Source organism: Epargyreus clarus, unplaced genomic scaffold, assembly GCF_041222505.1.
Source record: "Epargyreus clarus isolate Ecla_fem2 unplaced genomic scaffold, WU_Ecla_fem_2.2 ptg000010l, whole genome shotgun sequence".
NCBI classification, from domain to species: Eukaryota; Metazoa; Arthropoda; class Insecta; order Lepidoptera; family Hesperiidae; genus Epargyreus; species Epargyreus clarus.
The window spans coordinates 1,240,798-1,262,484 of record NW_027332218.1 but is presented as its reverse complement, the minus strand read 5'-3'; the positions used below and the strand labels follow the sequence as shown (position 1 = coordinate 1,262,484).

Here is a 21,687-nt window from a genome sequence, read left to right as displayed (position 1 = left end):
ACTTCACGTGTCTGACACGCTCTGTCTGTAGATGTAATTATTGATCCACTGCGCATTAAGTTTTATTAAGTAATGATTTTGTTTTAATGTCAGTAAAAATAAGTTTATGATTAAAAATAATGGATAGGTATCAAGTTCTGCATGAATTATAATAACCTTACTAGAAAACTCTGTATTTTTGAAGTAATTTGTAGTACATACTCGTAGTCTTAGATAAATTGCAGTTTTTTCAGACCCAGTACCTTTTTAGAGTTCCGTACCCATAGGGTAAAAACGGAACCCTATTACTAAGACTTCTCTATCTGTCCGTCTGCCACAGAGCTCTATCTCTGGAACCGGAATAGATAGACACTAAATATAATAAAGTTGAACGAAAGTTGTAAAAGAGTTCGACTCGTACTAGGCGAATTATTTTAATTGATATAAAAATAAAACAACAAATAATACATCCACATTTATTATATATTCGATACATTTAACATTTATTATATAAATTAGTAAAAATATTCCTTGATGTATATATTTAGCAAACACGATATACCTACATTTGAACCATTGTCTACATATCGAATAACAGTACAATTTTCTTTTATATGTTAGAATAATTTAGGCTTATCTATATATTTATAATACATTCGAAAATACTTTGAATTTCTACATATTTAATACATGAACTTTCGTGGCGTAGTGCGGGGTTGTTGCCCGGGGCGGAAGTTTTGCCGGTCTCCACAAGAGTATAAGGATAGCATAGATACTAATCTATGAAGAATAGGTTGATGAAAAGGTTTTACTATAAGGTGAAATTGTATTATGCAGCTTCCGAAATAAACGTTCGATTTTATCTACAAACATTAAGCGAGTCAGACATTTGCATGTGCTTTGGCAGACAAAATATTATTATGCAATATGTTTGTCGCTGTGCGGTCATGTAACGATATTATATAGAAATATGTGTCTAAAACGCTCAATGTCTGTAAATATAAACAAACGTCAGAAAGTTAATGAAAAAATTGGTATTATTTCAGAAACTTTGCCGCCCTTTAAAAATACCGCGGCGTTAGTTAAATTTGAAAGCTTTTCCTTTCCTTCATATATTTGACTCCCCAAAATAATGCCGCCCCTACAACCCAGCATGCTACTAAGATAAATTTTACGATGACACTTATGTTAGGTTGAGTTAGGATACGTCGAATTCTATTACTAACCAGATATGAATATTACATTGTTTGAAAGAATCTCTTAATTTTCCTGTACTGCTCCTAAATATGTGGCCCGCGTATTTTAGTGTCTAGTGACTCCCATAGCACCACTTTCTTGTGGTTGTTGGACATGACTAAGGGGTATAAATTGTACGAGGAAATAGGCACTAGTGTTATTATTTGCTAACCGTGAAGTAGCTAATGACGCAGTCCAACTGACAGTAAGTGGTCAATGTCGCATAGACATCTGAGACGTTCTACTTAAAGCGGATCACAGATGCGTTGACACTTTCAAGGACTAAGATTTGTCGCCTTATTTAAGTCAAGAAGCTGCACTTCTTCCAAAGTCATTTATTTTCTGCGGTTACCAACAAGCACCTAGAAAATAGTACAACCCCATTTCAGCATAATACTCTGAATTTGTATTTAAATCGGTATACCAGCAGTACACACACCTACTTGATTCCAACTTGATAAAATACATAATATACAGTGACGTAACTATACTGTATGAAACCCATGGCAAAAATCACTATGCGTTATTACTGTAATACATTATTACATGGGGCCCCAAGGAATTGTCACTCACGAACATGTACTTTACTGATTTTTTTTTTATAATATAGGAGTAGCAGTCGAGCATGCAGTCCACCTGATAGTAAGTGGCTACTGCCGCCCATGGACATCTGTAATCAACCCCAGGTATGATTAGATATTCCTACCTGAGGTCGGCCACAGATGCGCCGCTACCCCTGAGGACTAAGCTGGAACGCCTCGGAAAAGTTTGTCTCACGGGCCGGGTGCCCCGTCAGGCCGGGGGCCCGTGGTGTTTAGCTAGTCCAGTCACCCTATAGTTACGCCAATGTTAACATATATAATTCTACGAGAGCTAAACACGATAACATTGAATACAAGTGTTAAGCTAATATATCATTCATGAATTCGTGAAGATTAGATTTAAAAAAAAATGTAGACAGAAATATTACAAATGACAGTAAAAGATTTTTAAAGTATTTTCAGAGTTATTCAAAATATGAACTAAATATATATAAACCAAAATACATTTAAGCATTTTTTGCATTATGTTTTCATTTTTTTTTTTACTTGCCTTTAGAACTTCCTTCAGAAGATCCGTACGATTAAAATTGTAAACAGATGTTGCCATTTTTTCAAGTAATACTTCTTGTGAGTAGTTTTTTTCTCAAGTTCAAGTGTTATAAGTGTTTTTTTGCAAACATACAAGTAAGGTCGACACCTTATATGTCGATTCTTTGTAAGAAAAGTAACTTCTACTTGAGCACATAAGAACACACAACAAATATTTAGCGATTGCAATCGTACGGTTTTGATTGACCTGATTTAATTAAATATTTGGAGGCACGGCAGTGCCTCCGCCAAGTCGAGCCAAATACATATTTTTAAAGATTAAATATAAGAATTTATAAGTAATGGTGATAAAACAAAGTGTAGAAAAGAGTTAGGCAGTGATAATTGTGCTTATAGTAACTATGTAAACTACACATGAATAAACATTCCACATTTAATATAATTATAATATATGCACCTACATTTTACATACATAAAATGAACACTATGATTTAATAATATATATAATATTTAATAAATAATTCAATTTAATTTTAAAAGGTTACAGTAAGCGAGCATAAATGAAACACCTAATTTAAGCAAATTACTTTTCTTATAGAAATTAAATAATAATTTTAAGTTATTTAATGAATAATTAAATTAATATAACGTCGTTGAAAAAAAACGCATTCGTATTATACCTATCAATAAAATAATATTATTAATGGAAAAAAAAACAATTTTAGACAGATTAAAAAAAATCTAATTCGTGTTACAAATTATAAAAAAAAAAATCACAACACATCAAAAGCTACTATGCTAGCCCGACTCACTCTTAACCGTTTGTAAATGTGAAAAAGAAAATCACATGATAACTAATCTCTAGAATTCCAGTTCTTTTTCCAAAAAGCTGCATAACAAAGCTAACATTATATACATATAAATTAAAAACAATAATTAAAATACTATTAGAAAGTTGTTACCCGAGGGAGAATAAAAGGAGTGAGTGGGACGCCGTATGTAGTGTTCTCTGTCGCACTTACCGGCCTTAAGGGGCGATAGTTCCGCTCCACTGTATAACATACTTTTATCGATATCATCTATACATACATAGGCAAGCGTAGTGATGTATTAGCCTATACGTATCCTATCGATAGTTCATTCATCACTGTATAACAAATAGTAAAAATAAAACTATAAATATTGGATAATCGTAAAATTATTTTTACTTATTATATTTTTAATCATTTCTCAGCAACCCAGTTGTCAAATGATTATAGAGAGCATATTTAAATAGATTACATATGTACTACAAATTTAATTATTGTTGCGAAGTCATTATGAAATGACCTACCGTTACAAATAATATATTATGAACAAAATTATTATTGAAAAATGCATAAGAATCTATCGATTAATAACGTGACCCACGCCTATCCCTATAACACTCAAATTCTTTCGCCTGATGGGTAAAAACAAGTAAGGTTACTGACGTCCATCCCTAATGCACTCATATTTTATTTCCCCATGGGTAAAGACTTTGTAATATTATAATAACATTTAAAAAGCACGCTTAAACAATAACATTACGATTATAACACCACAGTAGGAACATTTAGGACAAAAGCAAAGTTTTACACCTTTTACGTATATGTGTTATAGTACTTAAAATATACATAATATAACTTTGTTGTATAAGTCTTCAGTTTTATCTACCAAAATTATTATACACAACTCTACGTTGCCTTAGTACGTACGATTCGTCGTCATATCGTGCCATTTTCCGATATCGTGTCGTGAAAGTCCCAGACGTGTTCGTGTATCACGACAAATCACGACACGACATCGCAATATGGTATAATGCACGAAACGACGTCGTGCTGTAAAAAATGGTGATGCAATTTTGGATTATTTTTTTTTTGAAAGCCATTTCCATCTTTGATGATGGTGCGAAACAGATGAACCCAATATTTTCTGGGTGTATCTTCTTTAAGAATTTTATTATATTGGCAAGGAGGTCCATATTTTTAAACATTGAGATAACAAAATTGATGGTTGTGGGCATTGTCTCCCATAAACAATCTACAATCAGCTCCATAGAGCTCTAGAATAAAGGCACAGAACGAACGTGAATGTGAGTGGGAACGGATCTGAAGTCAATCACAAATCTGTTCCCACTCCTGAGTACTAAGTTACACTCAGTCAACTGACATACCCACCTTTGCATCAAAACGCAAAAACTACTTAGTGTTAAAAATAATATGCCAATTGGACCTCCCTGGTCAATCTTTACTGAGTCTACGAAACTCCAGAACTTGCTTTTGAAAACACAATATTCAATTAAAAATGAACACCAATACATACATATATAATTTCATACTTATACAACAAAGTCACACATTGAGTATTCTACAAGCATTGTGTTGAAGTGCATCAGTTTTTGTATTTGAACTTCTCCTCTTTAGTTGGTACCGGTTGGGTTTCCGCTGGCTGGCTAGACTCACCAGCCGCCCTGTCTCATTCTGACGTCCACTGGAATCAAAAAATCAAAAGAAAACTAAATATTACTAAGCATTAACTATTTAACTAAAACTAAAAGGAAAACTTTTTATTACCAATACTAATTAAACTATTTAATTTAAACAAAAAATTTGAAATAATTACTTTATGCACATTTACTGCTACAGTGTCATAAATAAGTCGAACTCGCAGACTGAGGGTTCAGTACCACCAAAATGTTCACATTAATTTTATTTTTAGTATTCGTTATTATAGCAGACATTGAAGTTATTACAAAGTTATTCAAAGTTATATAAACTTTGAACTGCCCGTAATAGGTATATTACGGTTCAATAGATAAAGCAAAAACGGCAAAGAGCGGTTTTGTGTATGGCAACCCCCATTTATTTTCAACTCCATTTTATTTTTAGTATTTGATGTTATATCGGCCAATATATGTACATGCTCTGTAAAAATTTAAAGTACCTGTCTATTACTATTCAGGAGATAGAGCCCTGTGACAGACGGGCAGACATATAGACAGCGGAGGCTTAGTAATAGGGTTCCGTTTTTACCCTTTGGGTATGAAACCCTAAAAAGATTACTGTTAGATTTAGTCCGACACGAGGATTACCTCTGTCGTGAGTGCCATAGACACTTACATACGAAAACATGAAAATCTGGGTGTCTGGAACAGAAATCTAAATTCATTGTTTGGATGAAGATCAAACCTGGGACCTTCTGCACGTCAGATTGTTAAGGTGACAGCCCCGCCAGGCCACTCGTCACACGTCAAATAAAAACGTCAATCAAACATACCCTCAAATTAGCGCCCCCCTCCCTGTTCAATTCCTGTTCACGTCTCTCCATCTCGTCAGCACGTTGTTGCATGCGCTTCACCCTCTCTGGGTCCTTGACCCCTCGGGCTGCTTCCTCGGCACGACGCTTCTCTGCTGCCTCCACTTGCTGGCGACGTCTGGTCTCCTGACAACATGAGTAGTTACTGAATTACTTTAGCATAAGATTAAAATGCCAAAAAGCTTGTTGTATACCTGATGGTAAATGATAACTGCTTCTCATAGACAACCGGAATCAACTCCATATAAAACATATATTTTGCCTAAAACTGAACACAGATGCCTTCTCACTCAAGAGGAAGATGGTTGGTTCATATGTAAGTTCGCCGACATTCACACACATCCAACATAAGACAAAAATGGCTTGGTATATAGGCATGACAGTGATACTTTGTACAATAATTTACATGCTTCAAATACTCAGAGAAAGTATACTACAATTTGAAAAATCTGCCATTTTTTTTTTTACTTAACATTGCATTGGAAAACCATTGTTGCATCAGATCTGTGTCTTAACCATATTTTGTTTCATACAATACAGTAATACCTCGACTTGCTCTACCCCGACTTACGCGATTTTGAAATTGACCTTGTTCTCGATTCTTCTTTGGTTTGAGCGCCTCGCAACTCTCGATTATGGACTATTATCCATACCATACCGATGGATCATTATCCATAATCAAGTCATAGTAACCCTTACTGACCCCATAATTATTCATATAAACAATTGTATTTGTTGCGCGAAGTCAACACATTCGAAATCATACCATACGATGTTATGTACCTGTATACCCTGACTTACGCGAATTCGACTTATGAGGTTATCACTCGGTCCCACCAATTGTGTAAGTCCGAGGTATTACTGTATAGAAATGTATGGCAATCACATTCATACAAGTCTTTATTGCTTATATTATTATACATTTTAACTTAATCCTCAGGTAGAATATTAATGTAGGTGAACTCAAATGGGGTTTTAATCTTATTTGCAATTAACTTGATATCTTTCGGTGACAGTGACCAGTTTCTACCGCCAATTAAACAAAAATGTCAATTTATTCTATAGGTATAATGTGTACTTGCATCATAGCATACGATAGGTATTGTTGCTGATATAAACAAACAAAATGCAACAATATGTTGTCCTTCAACAACAAACAACAAAAACTTTTATCAACATTAATAATTTAGTGAAATAGATATTCCGAAGGTATGTATATCACGTGAGATACATAATTAAATTAACCAGTTTTCTAATAGCCGATAAAATATTTGGAATATATTATTGAGTCGTGTCTGTAAAAATAATTAACAATTTATACGAAACTTACAGCATCTGGTGTTAACACATCGGACGCCGAAGGCTTACAGCAGGATGTAAATATACCCATTTTGTTTAAAAAAATACTATATTTCTCGCCAAAACAACATCACCATCACATCGATTCTTATCACCAACGACGTCAAAATATTTGACAGTTGTTTGACCTTTGCGTTCAAAAATATACAGCCGAAATTATAGTGGTAGGTAACAGTTTAGGAATAATATCAGAAATATTGTTGAAAGAAATGGAAATTCCAAGAAACTCGGAAAAATAAAGGTGTATCAAGCGCTACGTGTAGGTTTTGACACGAATCTCTATCTACAACGTAATTTAAACATTTTGCGTGCATATTCAGAAAACTAAAATATAACAACAAACTTAATCAATTCAAGTGTTTAATAGTATCAAACTAACCATTCTTTTCCAAACAGTATTAATATTAGCCATTTTTCACTTTAAATCAAGCAAAATGCAAGAAATTTGAATACTGCAATCGGCCAGTCGCAATCGCCAAGTAAATCAACCACCGCAGAATTCAAAATACAGCTAGATATACCATATCATCGATCAATACTGCGAAATTATTACCAACTACTGAAAAGTAGGTCACAAGTTCGCAAATGCAGGGGTATTGATTATTTATGTTAACCCAAACATTAATACATAATTAATAAGAAGAGTTTGATTCCTTAAAAAGCTATTGTATTTGAAATAATATGATGGGCGCAATAAGATATCGATTGCACGCAAAATCGATATATCGTTATCATTTAAATTTAACAGTGTTGCCTACTACTACCGAATACCGAACAGAATAGCGAATAGTCCGAATACCGATTATTGTACAACACTAGCGTAAAGTAGATTAACTTGGGGAACTGTCGAAATTCCGTATTTATCTCAATTAAAATAGGATATTAAACGGAAAAATGTTATCTCGCATAGCTTTGCGCTCAGGTACGTATAATTAATTAACCCGCTTTATAATTTTTGGTAATTAAACTTAAAAACATAATAACCTTCGAGTTACGGTGGTTTATGTAATCGGATTGACAGGTATCGTATAATGTTCTTTTTTCAAAAATATGTTTTTCTGCGTATAGTGAATTGTTTTTGTTAAACTTGCGTAATTGAAACTGTTTCGATGATTTCCGACTTGTAAGAGAATTTGTATATTAAATTACTAATTACAATATAACCTTACATTTTCTCCAGCTGATATCTTGACATTCCTATTTTTTAGGAATTTGCAGGTTTATAGGTTAAAAATTATGTAATGTTCTTTTGCTTATCTATTGTTTTATTTGACTTAAATAATTGTTGTTTTTTCTTATTAGAAACTGTTAATGACAATGTTGGTGTAATTCTGAATTTTCATTATTGTAATGATTATGTTTATTATATTTTTAGATGATAATAGTATATAGTCCGCGCCAAACTGCTAGTCCGCTCTGAAGTTGTTGCGAGCAGGTGTAGTCATACAATTTGCTATGGCAATGCGATTCATTTCTATGTTCAGAGTAGACTAGCATTTTTATGCGGTCTATACTTATAGCAATTTTCTAATGATTTTTCTCTTTCTAATAATTTTTGAATTGTTATAAGGAACAATGTTTTCATCATACTGTTATCAGGATATTAAATAGCTAAGTATATAATTTGCCTCTAATTCGTTAAAATATATTTCATCATCATCATCATCAACAACCCATTACTGTCCCACTGCTGGGCACGGGTCTCCTCTCATAATAAGAAGGATTAGGCCATAGTACACCGCGCTGGCCAAGTGCGTATTGGTAGACTTCACATACCTTTGAGATTTTTTTTTATAAATCTCTCAAGTATGCAGGTTTCCTCACGATGTTTTCCTTCACCGTTTAGCAAGTGAACATTAATTTCTAATACGCACATAACTTGGAAAAATCAGAGTGTGCGTGCCTGGGATTTGAACCTTGGATAAAAATATATTTCATTACTATTTATTTCATGTTTTCTCAGTACACTAGTAGATAATAAATTCTCTTTATAAACCTATGTAAAGATATGTTACAAATGTAATGTTTAAATAAATGTTATGTATAAACGATTATTTCTGTAAAATTCCAGCTGCCGCCCGACAGAATGCGTGCACAGCGCTGGTCGCCCGGGGCTCCGCCAGCGACGCGTGTGGCGTGCGAGATGAGAAGAACTTCCCCAGGCCCGTCCGAGGAGAGCCCGGCAAAGTCAGGCTTGGCTTCGTGCCTGAAGAATGGTAAGTTTGGCAAAGGGAGATCCCTCGCCGGGCTGGGTGATCATGCCCCGGGAGTGGCCGCGCTCCAACAGTCTCAGTTCGGAAGTTGTATATATGCAAGATATTTAGAAAGTTTCAATAGCATTATTCAGAATACTCATGGCGCTATGGCTTGAAGAGTAGCGGGAGGGCGCCACAGTAAATAATAATGCTAAACATAGGTGTAGCAGTCAAATTTCTGAACTGCTTATGTAATATTGAACAAGCAGTTCAGTCCACGAGTCCTACCTAAGAAAGACTACAAATGCATTGCTACCCATGAGGGTTAATTTAGAACACTTATCTCGGGTAAATAGTTTTTTTTTCGCAGAAATAGTTTTTTTTTAAATTTATAGTGAGATTTTTTCGCTGGGCGAACATATCCCGTAGAAATAGAATAAAACAATACATTCATCCCATAACATTGTGTGATATGAGTATTTACGTTTAAAAGATTTTAAATTGCGCACATACGGAGTTTCTTTCGCCATTTTCTCTCCATAGCGAACCTCTTTCGAAAGCATGTGAAAAAAAAACGTTCAAAAGCTGTGGCAGTGACGCCTCTGGAGTCAAACTACAAACTGTTCTACCACCTCGAACACGAAAGCTAATCAAAAAGTAAAAAAAGAAAATCATTTGGCAAAAGCGCAAAAAATTTTCCTAATTGTTTTGTTATGATAATTAAAAAAAAAATCTATTCCAGGTTCCAATTCTTCCACCCGAAGATCGGTGTGACCGGCCCCTACACATTCGGCGTGGGTCTCGCCACCTACCTCTGCAGCAAGGAGATCTATGTTATGGAGCACGAGTACTACACTGGTCTGTCGTTGTTCGTGATGGTATACTACGTTGCTACCAAGTTTGGACCCAAACTCGGTGCCTACTTGGACAAAGAAGTTGATGTAAGTAGTATTTATTAGTATTGCCTAAGTAAGAATGAAATTTGACAAGTATTAGTACTTGATATTGTGAAAATTCGTTCTTTGGTAGGCAAAAATTGATAGATTGAGTATTAATACTGACTGTTAAATAAAAATCCGACAAAAAGTGGGTTGGCTCCAGAGCTACACACATATCGAAAAACTGGAATTCGTCGGTAGCTTAGTTTCGCCAAGAAACTGGCTGAAACATTCAGCTATGTCATAAAATAAGGTTACAGTTGCCTCGTAGCCTTTTCTAAGAGAATAGACTTGTATTCTTTTTATTTTGAAAACTTTCTAATTGAAATTAGTACTTCATTTCATACTCAGTGTCATTGTCAAAATGGTCTTATTACGTAACGCCGTACAGCCCAAACGGCTTCTTATTTTAACATTACGGTGTCATATAACTGGTTTTAATTGTAGCAGTGGCGTAGGCGATATTTTTACAGGTGTGTTTACACTTTTATATACTAATCATTCATTGCAAACTATTGTAGGCAGTAGAGAACAGCTGGAACGAAGACCGAGAGAATTCGATCAAGCAGCTGCAAGATGCCATCGCTCAGGAGAAGGACGCGCAGTGGAGGGCCCAGGGTCAGGAGCAGCTCATTGAAGCTAAGAAGGAGAACGTCCTGCTTCAGCTTGAAGCTGCTTACAGGGAACGTATGATGAACGTTTACAATGAGGTGAGTAGTTTTGATATAAACGATTCTATATTGAAAGTGGTAGACTTTTGTGGTTTAACTCCAGCGGCACACCTACCCGTACTAGAATGTACTGATCAAGTAATGTTAAAATTACAAACACATATCCCAGGGATAGCAATGTGTTTGTAGTTGACCTCAGGTAAGATTTATTTTATCTGGGGTTGATTACAGTTCAAAAAGAGCTTCCCTACATACTACTACATACATAATCTGATGAAAATATTTGTAAAATTCCAGGTCAAACGTCGTCTCGACTACCAGCTGGAGAAATCGAACCTGGAACGCCGCATCGCCCAGAAGCACATGGTTGAATGGATAGTGTCCAATGTGACCAAGGCCATCACACCAGACCAAGAGAAGCAGACCTTGGACCGCTGCATCGCTGACCTCGGAGCGCTCGCCGCCAGGGCTTAAATATGTAGTATATTACCAGTTATTTATGAATAAAGTGAGATCGTAATCAGTTAATTATTTGGTTTTATTTTTAATCATAGTTGATACCATTTATCCTGAAACTCGTCAATAGAGGGCGCTTACTGAATCATGCTATCAAAGTTTTCTCATTGCGAAAGAAACTTCGTATGTGCGCATATTAAAATCTTTTAAAAGTAAATACTATTATACAATTAGGGGATGATTATATTGCTTTATAGTTATTTTGTACGGGATGATGTGTTCGCCCAGCGAAAAAAACCCACTATATATGCAAGCGAACTGAGACTGTTAGAGTACAGCAGTCCCAGAACATGATCACCTATCACGGCGGGAGATTTCTCGTTGCCAAAACCATTATAATGAGATTTAAGAAGCGAACGAGCTTGCAGTCCAGTGATAAATGTCACTGCCGGTAATGAACATCTGTAACCAACTCCATATACAACAGGCGTTATGTGAAGACGATAATAGTAGTGTCGCTCCCGAGGATTGAGATGGTTGTCTGATAAGTACGTCGGCCTGTATTTACACCCTTCCACTAAAATGCAAGAATTATTTCACGGTATATAGAGGTGTATGCCTGAATTTTGGTAGTCGAACTGTACAAGTTCTACAACCTTTAGAGAACATATTAGAACCTGTTTATAACTTAAATTAATTAAAGTAATTTTGGATAGAACCATAAGTATAGCTGAAAATCCTTGTAGTGTGGCGACTTCTCGCTACTTGTCAAGGGATGGCGCCATAAGTATTCTAAATCACGCTATCGAAGTTTTCTAAATATCTGGCATATATACGAGCTCCGAACTGTGACTGTTGGACGGCCGCTCCCCGGGCATGATTACCTAGCCCGGCTACAGATCTCGGGAGGCAGGAAAGAAAGAATCAAATACATAATTAAATAAAATAGTTTTGTGTATGTAGTCAAGTACTCTACAAGGGTTGCTGTTCCTGGCCAACCGAATTTTCCGTTGACGGCCAAACCGAACCTAACCGATTCGGTTCGAACGAAACAAGCGTTCGTAAACTTTTGGTTTGCGTTCGCTATGCTCGCGATGCGTCCACGAGACGGTTCGTGTCCATTTGACCTTCAGACTTCAGTTCAGTACTGAGTACGCTGACCAGTCGCGTTTGATAAGTCAGATTTTTGTTTTCTTTTTTGTATTTCAAGAATTAAGTATATTATTTAATTTCAATGATAAAGTCAAGCTTGTCAATTGCCAAAAAGTTCGGTTTCGACCGAGAAGGTGGACCTTTGTGGTTCAACTTCGGTGGCACCACCGCCACACCTATTTCTGCCTCATAACAGCAGTGTTAAGCGCTGCTGTGTTCCGTTTTGAAGGGTGTGGTAAGGGAGACATACTTTTCCGAGGCGTTCCAGCTTAGTTCTCAGGGGCAGCGGCGCATCTGTGGCCGACCTCAGGTAGGAATATCTAATCCTATCTGGGGTTGATAACAGATGTCCATGGGCGGCAGTAGCCTTAGCATCAGGTGGACTGCATGCTCGTCTGCTACTCCTATATTATAAAAAATAAAGAGACTAGGGAAAGTATCCGAAGGTTTGGTTTCAGTTTCGACTGAAAAACCATTTGCAATCTTCTCTTTGCGACTCTTTAACATTGTAAATAATTGCGTGGGCGCAGACAGAATGGGAATTTTCGCAGCATCTAATGACAACTGCACAATGCATTTCATTATTTCCTATACCATACCGTTCTACCGCTTCACGTAACTATGAAACACGGCGTTTGTTAATTAATCGTTGAAAATAGCATTAGGTTTACCACTCCTGCCCTCGTGAAGGTTAACGCGATGAAATAAAGCGCTTGAAGCGATAAACTTATCAGTTACGTTTAGTAATCTATAATTTGCCTGTAGCAAATTATTTAAACGCTCTTAATTGAAAATCTGTTGACAATTTCTATGCTAATGATTACCATTTGTAATTAATCCATCTCTACTGGCTTGACGTGATATATAATGCTAGTATTAATTTGATATTGTTGATGTTGATAAGATTGGGCAAACGTAAAGTGACGTGTGACTCATCTAGTGGGTACAATGATACAATCATCGTGATATGTAAACTTTGCTGACAAACCTCGGAAAATTGAAATAGATAAAATTTGTGGCCAATAATGTAAATAACAGTGTCCAAGATGCGTGTTGGATTTTTAATACGCTTTTTTAAATTTTAATTTGGTATAAAGGGTAAATACCTGTCAGATTGTTAATAAGTCACCACAGTATAAGTTACTTATGAGTAGGCTGACTCACTAGGTAGGTAAGTGAATGTTTTTATTAGAGCTTGGCGAAATTATGTTTTTAATATCATCATTTTATAATTTAAGTAAGTAAGTAAATGTTATTAGATATGTCTTTTAAATAGGTATATTTTACATACTGTTATTATAATATTGTGAAATAATATTATTATAAGATGGTGACGCATGGTGAAATAATTAGAATGAAATATTTGATTTTTTTGTGTGATAATTTTATTATTGTAATTTAAATAGAACAACTAGGGCGATACTTTCCTTTTCAACGAAATAAATGAACTTTAAATCTTCCGATCTTTTTTACGATAAGAGTGCAATCCGATACATATCGTGTTTGCATGGATGGCGCCGGCACGCCGGCATTCTCATAGCCACTAGCCACATAATGGGAATTAACGGGTGGGACGTTTTCAATGTTGCCAATTTCATCATAAATTGTCCCCCTTTATGGGCAATTGAAAACTCTGTTATATTCTCTTCGAATTTTATCATATTAGTATTGGCTACAGTTGTTCACGAGCAGTTGTGCAGCACTTTATATCAGTTGGAATTGCTTGCTGGTTTCCTACTTTTCTTAGGTAGAAATGATCTCAAATTATACCTATGTAATCTATTATTTTGTTGTGTTTACTGATATATTTATTTAAATTTACAGCGTTCACTTACATTAAAGGTAAATTGCAGTCTCGAAATTGTCAGTTTAGTTAAGAGTGAACGTTTAATTTTTCGTTGAGCTCAAAATGACGTCGATATTAGATAAATTGCCATACTACACAAGTGGTAAGTGCCTTATATTATAATTTTTACTTGGTTCTGAGTTTTTCGAAGCACATAGCGTAGAGGTGAACATGGAGAGAAAACTTAACTCAGTAGGACAGTAATGAGAGTGAATTTTGGAAAGTAGTAAAATTAGAGAACTTCGAAGAGAGATAGCTTCTTCATATTATACTTGGCGGGACTTTTTATGCCGCCCTATTTCCTGAGCGGCATAATCTAGGGACGCCAAATCATATAAGAGAATGTTGTTCATGCCGACATGCTTACAGGGCGGCAACTTTTGCCACGGGCGGATCAAATGCTACGCCACTATTAATGTTTTTATTTTGATAATAATTACTTAGTGCCTATTGTTAAGTAAAGCGTTTTTATAATCGTTGCAGCAAAAAACAAAGTGAAGTCATGGTTCATGCCAGAGGAACTTGATTTTAGCAAATTTAGTGGCGGATTGATGAGAGCTATCATCACCACCACGATTGCTGAAGTGGGTATCTACAAGATGTTACAGCAAAACATAAGACATGGAGACTTGCCTAGTTATACGACTGGTAAGAATTGATTGGAATTAAATACTATGGCTATTGCTTTAGTTTTTCTGCTAAATAATAATAGCGCTGCTATGTTCAGGTTTTTTTTTTTATAATATAGGAGTAGCAGACAAGCATGCAGTCCACCTGATGGTAAGTGGCTACTGCCGCCTATGGACATCTGCAATCAACCCCAGGATGTGGTGAGGGAGACGTGCTTTTCCGTGGCTTTCCAACTCAAGGGGAGTCCTCACACAACTGTGGCCGACTGCAGGTCCTTAAATTTTATGCTTTTTTGTTTAATTTTTTTAAAGACTCCGAGCAACGTATGAAAATCGCGGTAATTATTATACGTTATAATCGCAAAAACTACCAGTTGTTCAAGTTTTTAGCCAATGGGCGATTAATAATATTGCCTTTCAGACGCCCTTATAATCGGCACATCGATCATGGAAGCATTACTGGGTCCCTTCTTCGCCTGGTACGGGATAAGGTCTCAAAGAACTACCCTTATAACATGGATGTCAATACTGACAATCATATCGTTTACTTGGTACGCTGTACCTGATATTAATTTTGGAGAGAACCCAGGTAAGTAGAAATAGAAGTTGCTTTTCTTTCTTATTTCTTCTAGAAGTTTCGCGAATTTTGTTTTGTAGCTTTTTGACCGACCCAACATCAGTATCTTTTTGGTGATTTTAATCAGAATCATTAGATATAAGTATTTCCAAAATTATGGTATTTACAGACAGACAAACGGACAAGAAATTTTAATAACGAATTTCTATGGTCTGGTTACATGTAAGTCTAAAAGGAGCAGTCATATTCTCAATCAGATTGTTAAATTATATTTAAGTATTTGTTTAAATTATGTTTAAAATAACGTGATTTACTCCATATCGATTTTTGATTTCAGAAAACTGTTTCAGAAGCTTTATCTTTACTGGATATTCATTAAATTCTATAACCAGATTGTTAATACTGAGTGTATCGTGTATAGTATTCTCCTTGACCAGGGTGGTATCTTTCACCCACGGCGCCGCTCATATGGACCGGCATGATCCGAAATATATGAGCCTGAATTACGGTAAGTAATCAAAGATGGTAAAAAACCACTTAAGAATATAGACCACTTAAGAATATAGCTTATGTTACTCCCACAATTTAGACGAATCCAACGACAGACACCTCATATGTTAAAATCTGTTAAGCCGTTTATACATACACATGAGAAACATTACCCTCTGCAATTACTTACTTTATTACAGGAACCTTCGTCATAGCTCGTGTGGTGCCACTTATCCTTGGGGATAAAATAGCCACAACGGGAGTCGACGACTATAGTGGTTCACATATAAGAGGCCTTGTCATAGGGTCTGTTATTAATCTGGTACAGATAGTGCAAAGTATACCAAGAAATACAAGTGAAAAACCATTAAATAAAGAAAATGTAACAAATAATAAAGAAACGGATATAAAAGATAAAGATGAGGAAACGATAAAAGACGTTGAAGGAAAAGACGGCGAAAATTCGTCGGGAAATGATTCAGAGGCCAAGGCAACAAACGATGTTGTTATTGAAAATAAACCAGAAATAACAGAATCAACAGACAGCGAAAATCAAACCGAAATTGATACAAATGTGGAGCAACTTGTAGAAAGAGGTAATTATAAAATTAAAGATGCTAGAATCCTCTGTAGTTCGACTCAAGCGGCACCACCACCACACCTATTTTTAGTTTGAAGATTGTGGTAAGAGAGAAGTGTGGTAAGAGAGAACATTTCCGAGGAATTCCAGCTTAGTTCTCAGGGGTAGGGGCGCAACTGTGGCCGACCTCAGGTAGGAATCTAATCTTATCTGGGTTGATTACAGACGTTAATGGGCGTTAGTAACCATTTACCATGAGGTGGTCTGCATGCTCGTCTGTTTCTATAAAAAAAATCTTAGTAAATTATTCAATTTAGTTTTTAGGGAATTATATTTTATTTATTCTCTAATTATATTCGTTGTCATATTTTGTTATCTTTTCAGATTTCTGCTCTAGTTTAAAACGAGTGGTGTCTAACAAATTAGTGATGTATCAGGCAGTTGCTATGGGTCTCATGGCAGCTGCGCTTTGGGGCTTCGCATATAATAATGATGAGATTGTTAAGGTCTGTTTATTTTTTAGAAATGCCTAAAATGTATACGTAGTTATTATCAGTTCCACTCATACATACATGGTTGGCATGGCTTCAAAATTTTATATCAATTATTACAGTGTTTAAATTGAAATGAAATAAGATAAAAATAAAATATCAATAAAAATTACCCTGTGATCTTATCAAAATGTGTTCAGATGTTTCAAATGCTAAGTAATCAGCGAGACAAATATATTTTTTTAAACCTTAAGGGGTTTTAAGGGATTTTAAGGGCCTTTTTCCTGTCATGCAGATGCATGCCCACACGCGTGACCCATAAACGACTAACGGTTAATTGACTTGCTGCATTATCTTACTAACCCGTGTGTATAGCAGGTATGACAGGAAAAGTATCTGTGAAAGGAACGGATACAAGTGGTATGCATGCGGATCAGAACCGCATACGGGCACCCGCGTGACAAGAAAAAGCCCTACGGGAATGAGCTAATTTTAAGCTCTTTAAAATTAAGCGTTTTTATCGAAAAAATTAAGCACCCTTTTAAAAGCTTATTAACTGGATTTGTTATTACAGATAAAATTTTTAATTGATCCTAGAAGTAACTACGACAGTACAGCTGAAATTATTAGATACGTCTTTTTAGTTATTTTAGTTCTGGTGAGTAATATTGTGGCTACTTATTTAATAATTATTTCTCCACTAATAATTATTTTTTATAAGCTGTATTCCTTTTTTGTTTTTTTTTTCAGTATGCGTCGACATTCTTTTACCCGCTCAAATTATCGAAAGAGTTCTTGAAGAAGGCTAGCAACATTGGCATAATTATGAGCGGGATTGCCTGTTTTATCTATGTCGTACTGGTGGATTCTGGCGACTGCGCTAAAGGTATCGTGGCTGGCATGGACCACGACTCTTACCAACCCGTTGGATGTGGGGAACATCAGTTAGTAAAACTTATTATGTTTCCCGTTATCATTGATTTTTAATCCATGCGTTGCTACTGTCTTACTACTGGGCACAGGATTCCTCTCAGATTGAGAGGATTTTAGCCATAGTCGACTCTATTGGCCAAGTGCGTTTTGCCTAATGATTTTTTTGTAGAAATCTCAGGGTTTCTCAGGGTTTTCCTTCGCCATTATTTGCCCGGAGTTTGCATAACGGACCTCTCGATCACAATACCGAGTTTCAACCACTACGCTATCATTGCAAAGAAATGACGTCATTAAATTATGAATGTCTGTTTTAGGTGCAATCCCAGTTGGAAAGAGTTTTCACCTGTTTGTGTACCAGACTCGTTGTTAACCTTCTTATCTGCTAGAGAGGCGGGCTGCACTCAACAACACGAAATAAACGGTGTAATGTAAGAAATCTCAAATGTTGTTTCTTGTAGGGTCTTACGTATCCAGAAAATAGATAGATTTCTTAGAGTTATATCACATGCTAAAAAAGAAAAAATGTCCTTATAATGCGATATTCACAATTTATTTCACAAGTTACAGCTTTTTGTAGTGTGTAAGTTGTTTTCCTGTATGAATTTTGCCGATCTGTTTTCTGGCCAGCAAAATGTTACGTCGGAAGCGGCACAATAAGGAGGCGGCAAAATTAAAACAAAGAGAGCAATATAAAATCTTAGGGGGACAGTATGTAGTGTAGATCATATTGCCGTTTATTTGCCGCCTGCTGTCACCTGAAAGGGCGGCAAAATATATTTATTTGAATGTTGCCAGGGTATACGTACAGTGTGCGTGTTCAGGGACATCACTTTATTCCATCGCAACGGTAGGTGCTTGCAGTGACGTCAACTGCACGCCATCCTACCAACTCCACTTGCTGCTCTTCTTGTGTGTGGCCATCGCTACCAGTAAGTTTGATTTAAAGTTTTTGTTTTATTATAGAAGTAGAAACTGAGTAATCCACCTGATGGTAAGTGACAACTACCAATGGATATTTTTTAAATATTAAAGTAGTTATGGTAAGTAGCTATTGCCGCCCATAGATATCGGCAATGAACCTCAGATAGAATTAGAGTCCTACTTAAGGTCGATCACAGATCCATTGATGCCACTGAAGACTAAATTAGAACTCGTAGGCCCTAGCTATCCAATTTAGATCTTTGGTACTTAAAAAATCTTGAATTTCGACCTTTATAATAATACTGCTGTTATAAGACAGAAATAGGTGCGCTTACAGGCCTAGCATCATTGTCCTTTCTACCAATATTCACAGAAATAAACCATTACCACCTACCATTACAACATTTAACAAATGAATTCGTTTCACAGCAATCTCCCTTCAGGCGCAAGGCTTATTGGTCCTTCGAGCCGTGAACCCTGTTGACAAGTCCCTTGCAATGGGTGTTGCCAGCTCTATCATAACAATTTGCAGCTTTGTTGGGGCTCATCTGGCTTATAATGCTTTGCGAGGTAAGAACTGTGTGTTTTTTTAATAGTAATAAAATATTGTATAATAGGGTTAATGATGAATTTAGTGAAACTATAATTTAATAAGTCGTGAATAAAATTAAATTAATTTATATTTTCATGTTAGAAAAAAAAGATAAATACATTTTTCACAGAAGACTTTGTACTATAATGTACTAGCTTGCCTCCGTTTTGATAAAGTATCAACTGTAGTTTTGCCCACGGTAGGCTATTTTGACATTAAAGTAAGGAAGTAAAGGCGTCGCCTTTCAATGGTTTGCATTTCTTCAGCTATTCCCCTAGGCTACGGCAAAACGGAGATATCCAATGTGTGATATGTTTTTCGAATAGCTTGGTGGGAAGGGGAGGGAGCAGTTTGCCCTTCGTTAGTGACCACTTTACTAACATAATAAAACTACCCGTAATAAACAAAATTTATATTTTTTTCAGAGCACACGTGTCTATGGTTAGAAGACGAGCGCTGTCATCTTCAAAACGAAGTCTTCCCGTACTGGGTGGGCTACTGCAGCGCTGGGCTTGCGTTACTCTCAGTCATATGCAGCCTGTTAGCTTGGAGGGCACGGGACAGGAGCGACGAACAAACTGACGAAACCAAAACTGACGAAAAGAAAACAAATTAATTTATTCTATATTTTTGTGGATGGAAAATAATAAATACAATTTATGATGATTTATATGTTTGTGGTATATCGTTTTTATATTGTTAAAAATTGTTGTTTTTTATTCTTATAATAAAAATACCAAAGATGTGTACTTAATCACTATAGTGTAATAAGTAATATGAGAGACGTTAAAAACGCCATCTATTTTTGCACCAGTATAGCTTTTATAACGTGACTTTTAAATTATTTTTAAATAAATTTATTTTGTGAAATTTATTTTCATTTTGTTATACCTTTCTACGTAAACTTGTACAATAGATAGAATATTCTTTATTGTACACTTCAATAGAACAGAACATTAATAAACAATTGTATAAGTAAAACGTATGCAATAGGCGGCCTTATCGCTAAGCAGCGATCTCTTCCAGACAACCTATGCATGGACAAAGTAAGGAGGATAGTGAGGAAAGTGGGAAGTGTGTGTGAACAATACAACTCTACCTAGTGCGATGGTGAACATTTGTACTGTAATCTAGCCCAGAAAGAATTAAAGTCTTGTCTGAGTGCCAGTGGCGGACTAAGGGCTCGAACACAAAACTGCGATGCGACGCGATGCGAATTCGCAACGCAGAAAATTGCGATGCGAATTGCTGCGATGCGATATCGTGCGGCGTAGCGTCTCTCAGGGTGACCAACAACAACAACCACTGTGCGATGCGAATCAATTCGCAAGTTCTTGCGATGCGTCGAGGGAGCTCGCAGATTTTTGCGATGCGACGTCGCATCGCAGTTTTGTGTACGAACCCTATAGTCATCGGAGGCGGAAAGATGAATGGAGGCTTCCAGTGCTAAAAGTTCGCCTGTGATTCGGTGACCCTTATTTTTAGCTGACGGATACACATTTCATAGATTGTTAGGTTCTGACAAGCTCTTTTTAGTAACTGTGTTTGGAGGCCCCTCAAGATTGGCCCGGGGCGGACCGTCCCCTAGACCTTAAACCGCTAGAGAGTGCTTATTTGGGTGCTTAACGTCTCCTGTCTCAACCATCAAAGCAGAACATAGCCGCGTTTAACATTGTTCTTACAATGTAGAGAAATAGGTGAGGCGGCGCTGCCCCGAAAGTCGAACCAAAAATGATTCTACTACTTTTGGATGGTAGATTGGATAAGTATGGTCCACATGATATGTGGCCCGCCGCGAGCTCCATTTATTACATAATAATTTATATAAGACTAGCCGACCGGGCAAACTTTGTGTTGCCATATAGATAAAAAAATGTTAAGGGTGAACAACCCTTATCACTTAGGGGTATGAAAAATAGATAGTAGCCGATTCTCAGACTTACTGAATATGCATATAAAATTTGGTGAAAATCGCTAAAGCCGTTTTGGACGAGTACGGTAACTAACATATGACACGAGAATTTTATATAATATATAAGAAGATAAAATAAATAGAAATATAAAATAAAGGTAGCATTTTATTAAATAAATACTATATCACAAGAATGACTGGCCACCAGTTACTACGCTTATATAGGTACATACTTAAATATGTATTTACCAACGTAAACGTGCTATCATTAAAATAATTATTTAACCATTTTCTTGCAAATCAC

At 36.1% G+C, this 21,687-nt stretch overlaps 3 protein-coding genes across 7 annotated transcripts; 2 read left to right on the top strand and 1 right to left on the bottom strand.

The window, feature by feature from the left end:
- Positions 1-441: 441 nt before the first annotated feature.
- Svip (small VCP interacting protein) lies at positions 442-7,539 on the bottom strand. 2 transcript variants are annotated; one of them, XM_073077019.1, is made up of 3 exons: positions 7,381-7,539; positions 5,604-5,768; positions 442-4,817 (listed from the first exon to the last, which is right to left on the bottom strand). In XM_073077019.1, exons 1-3 carry the CDS (start codon positions 7,411-7,413, stop codon positions 4,803-4,805), a joined length of 213 nt encoding a protein of 70 aa, XP_072933120.1. In that variant the 5' UTR covers positions 7,414-7,539; the 3' UTR covers positions 442-4,802. The 2 variants fall into 2 exon arrangements, with proteins under 2 accessions (XP_072933120.1, XP_072933119.1); XM_073077018.1 differs by lacking the exon at positions 7,381-7,539 and adding an exon at positions 6,973-7,253.
- Positions 7,540-7,779: 240 nt separating this feature from the next.
- Positions 7,780-11,333, top strand: ATPsynB (ATP synthase subunit b, mitochondrial). Its single transcript, XM_073077017.1, has 5 exons — positions 7,780-7,923; positions 9,073-9,217; positions 9,939-10,137; positions 10,656-10,844; positions 11,103-11,333. The coding sequence occupies exons 1-5, from the start codon at positions 7,896-7,898 to the stop codon at positions 11,277-11,279; spliced, it is 738 nt and encodes a 245-aa protein (XP_072933118.1). The 5' UTR covers positions 7,780-7,895; the 3' UTR covers positions 11,280-11,333.
- Positions 11,334-13,483: 2,150 nt separating this feature from the next.
- On the top strand, positions 13,484-20,324 carry LOC140745263 (uncharacterized). Of its 4 annotated transcripts, none has more exons than XM_073077012.1 (13): positions 13,484-13,584; positions 14,238-14,362; positions 14,743-14,907; positions 15,310-15,477; positions 15,803-15,973; positions 16,155-16,550; positions 16,919-17,040; positions 17,600-17,683; positions 17,776-17,969; positions 18,273-18,386; positions 18,754-18,887; positions 19,309-19,449; positions 19,897-20,324. In XM_073077012.1, the coding sequence occupies exons 2-13, from the start codon at positions 14,323-14,325 to the stop codon at positions 20,085-20,087; spliced, it is 1,920 nt and encodes a 639-aa protein (XP_072933113.1). In that variant the 5' UTR covers positions 13,484-13,584; positions 14,238-14,322; the 3' UTR covers positions 20,088-20,324. The 4 variants fall into 4 exon arrangements, with proteins under 4 accessions (XP_072933113.1, XP_072933117.1, XP_072933114.1 ...); XM_073077016.1 differs by having other exon boundaries at positions 13,496-13,580; XM_073077013.1 differs by lacking the exon at positions 13,484-13,584 and adding an exon at positions 14,070-14,160.
- Positions 20,325-21,687: the final 1,363 nt, after the last annotated feature.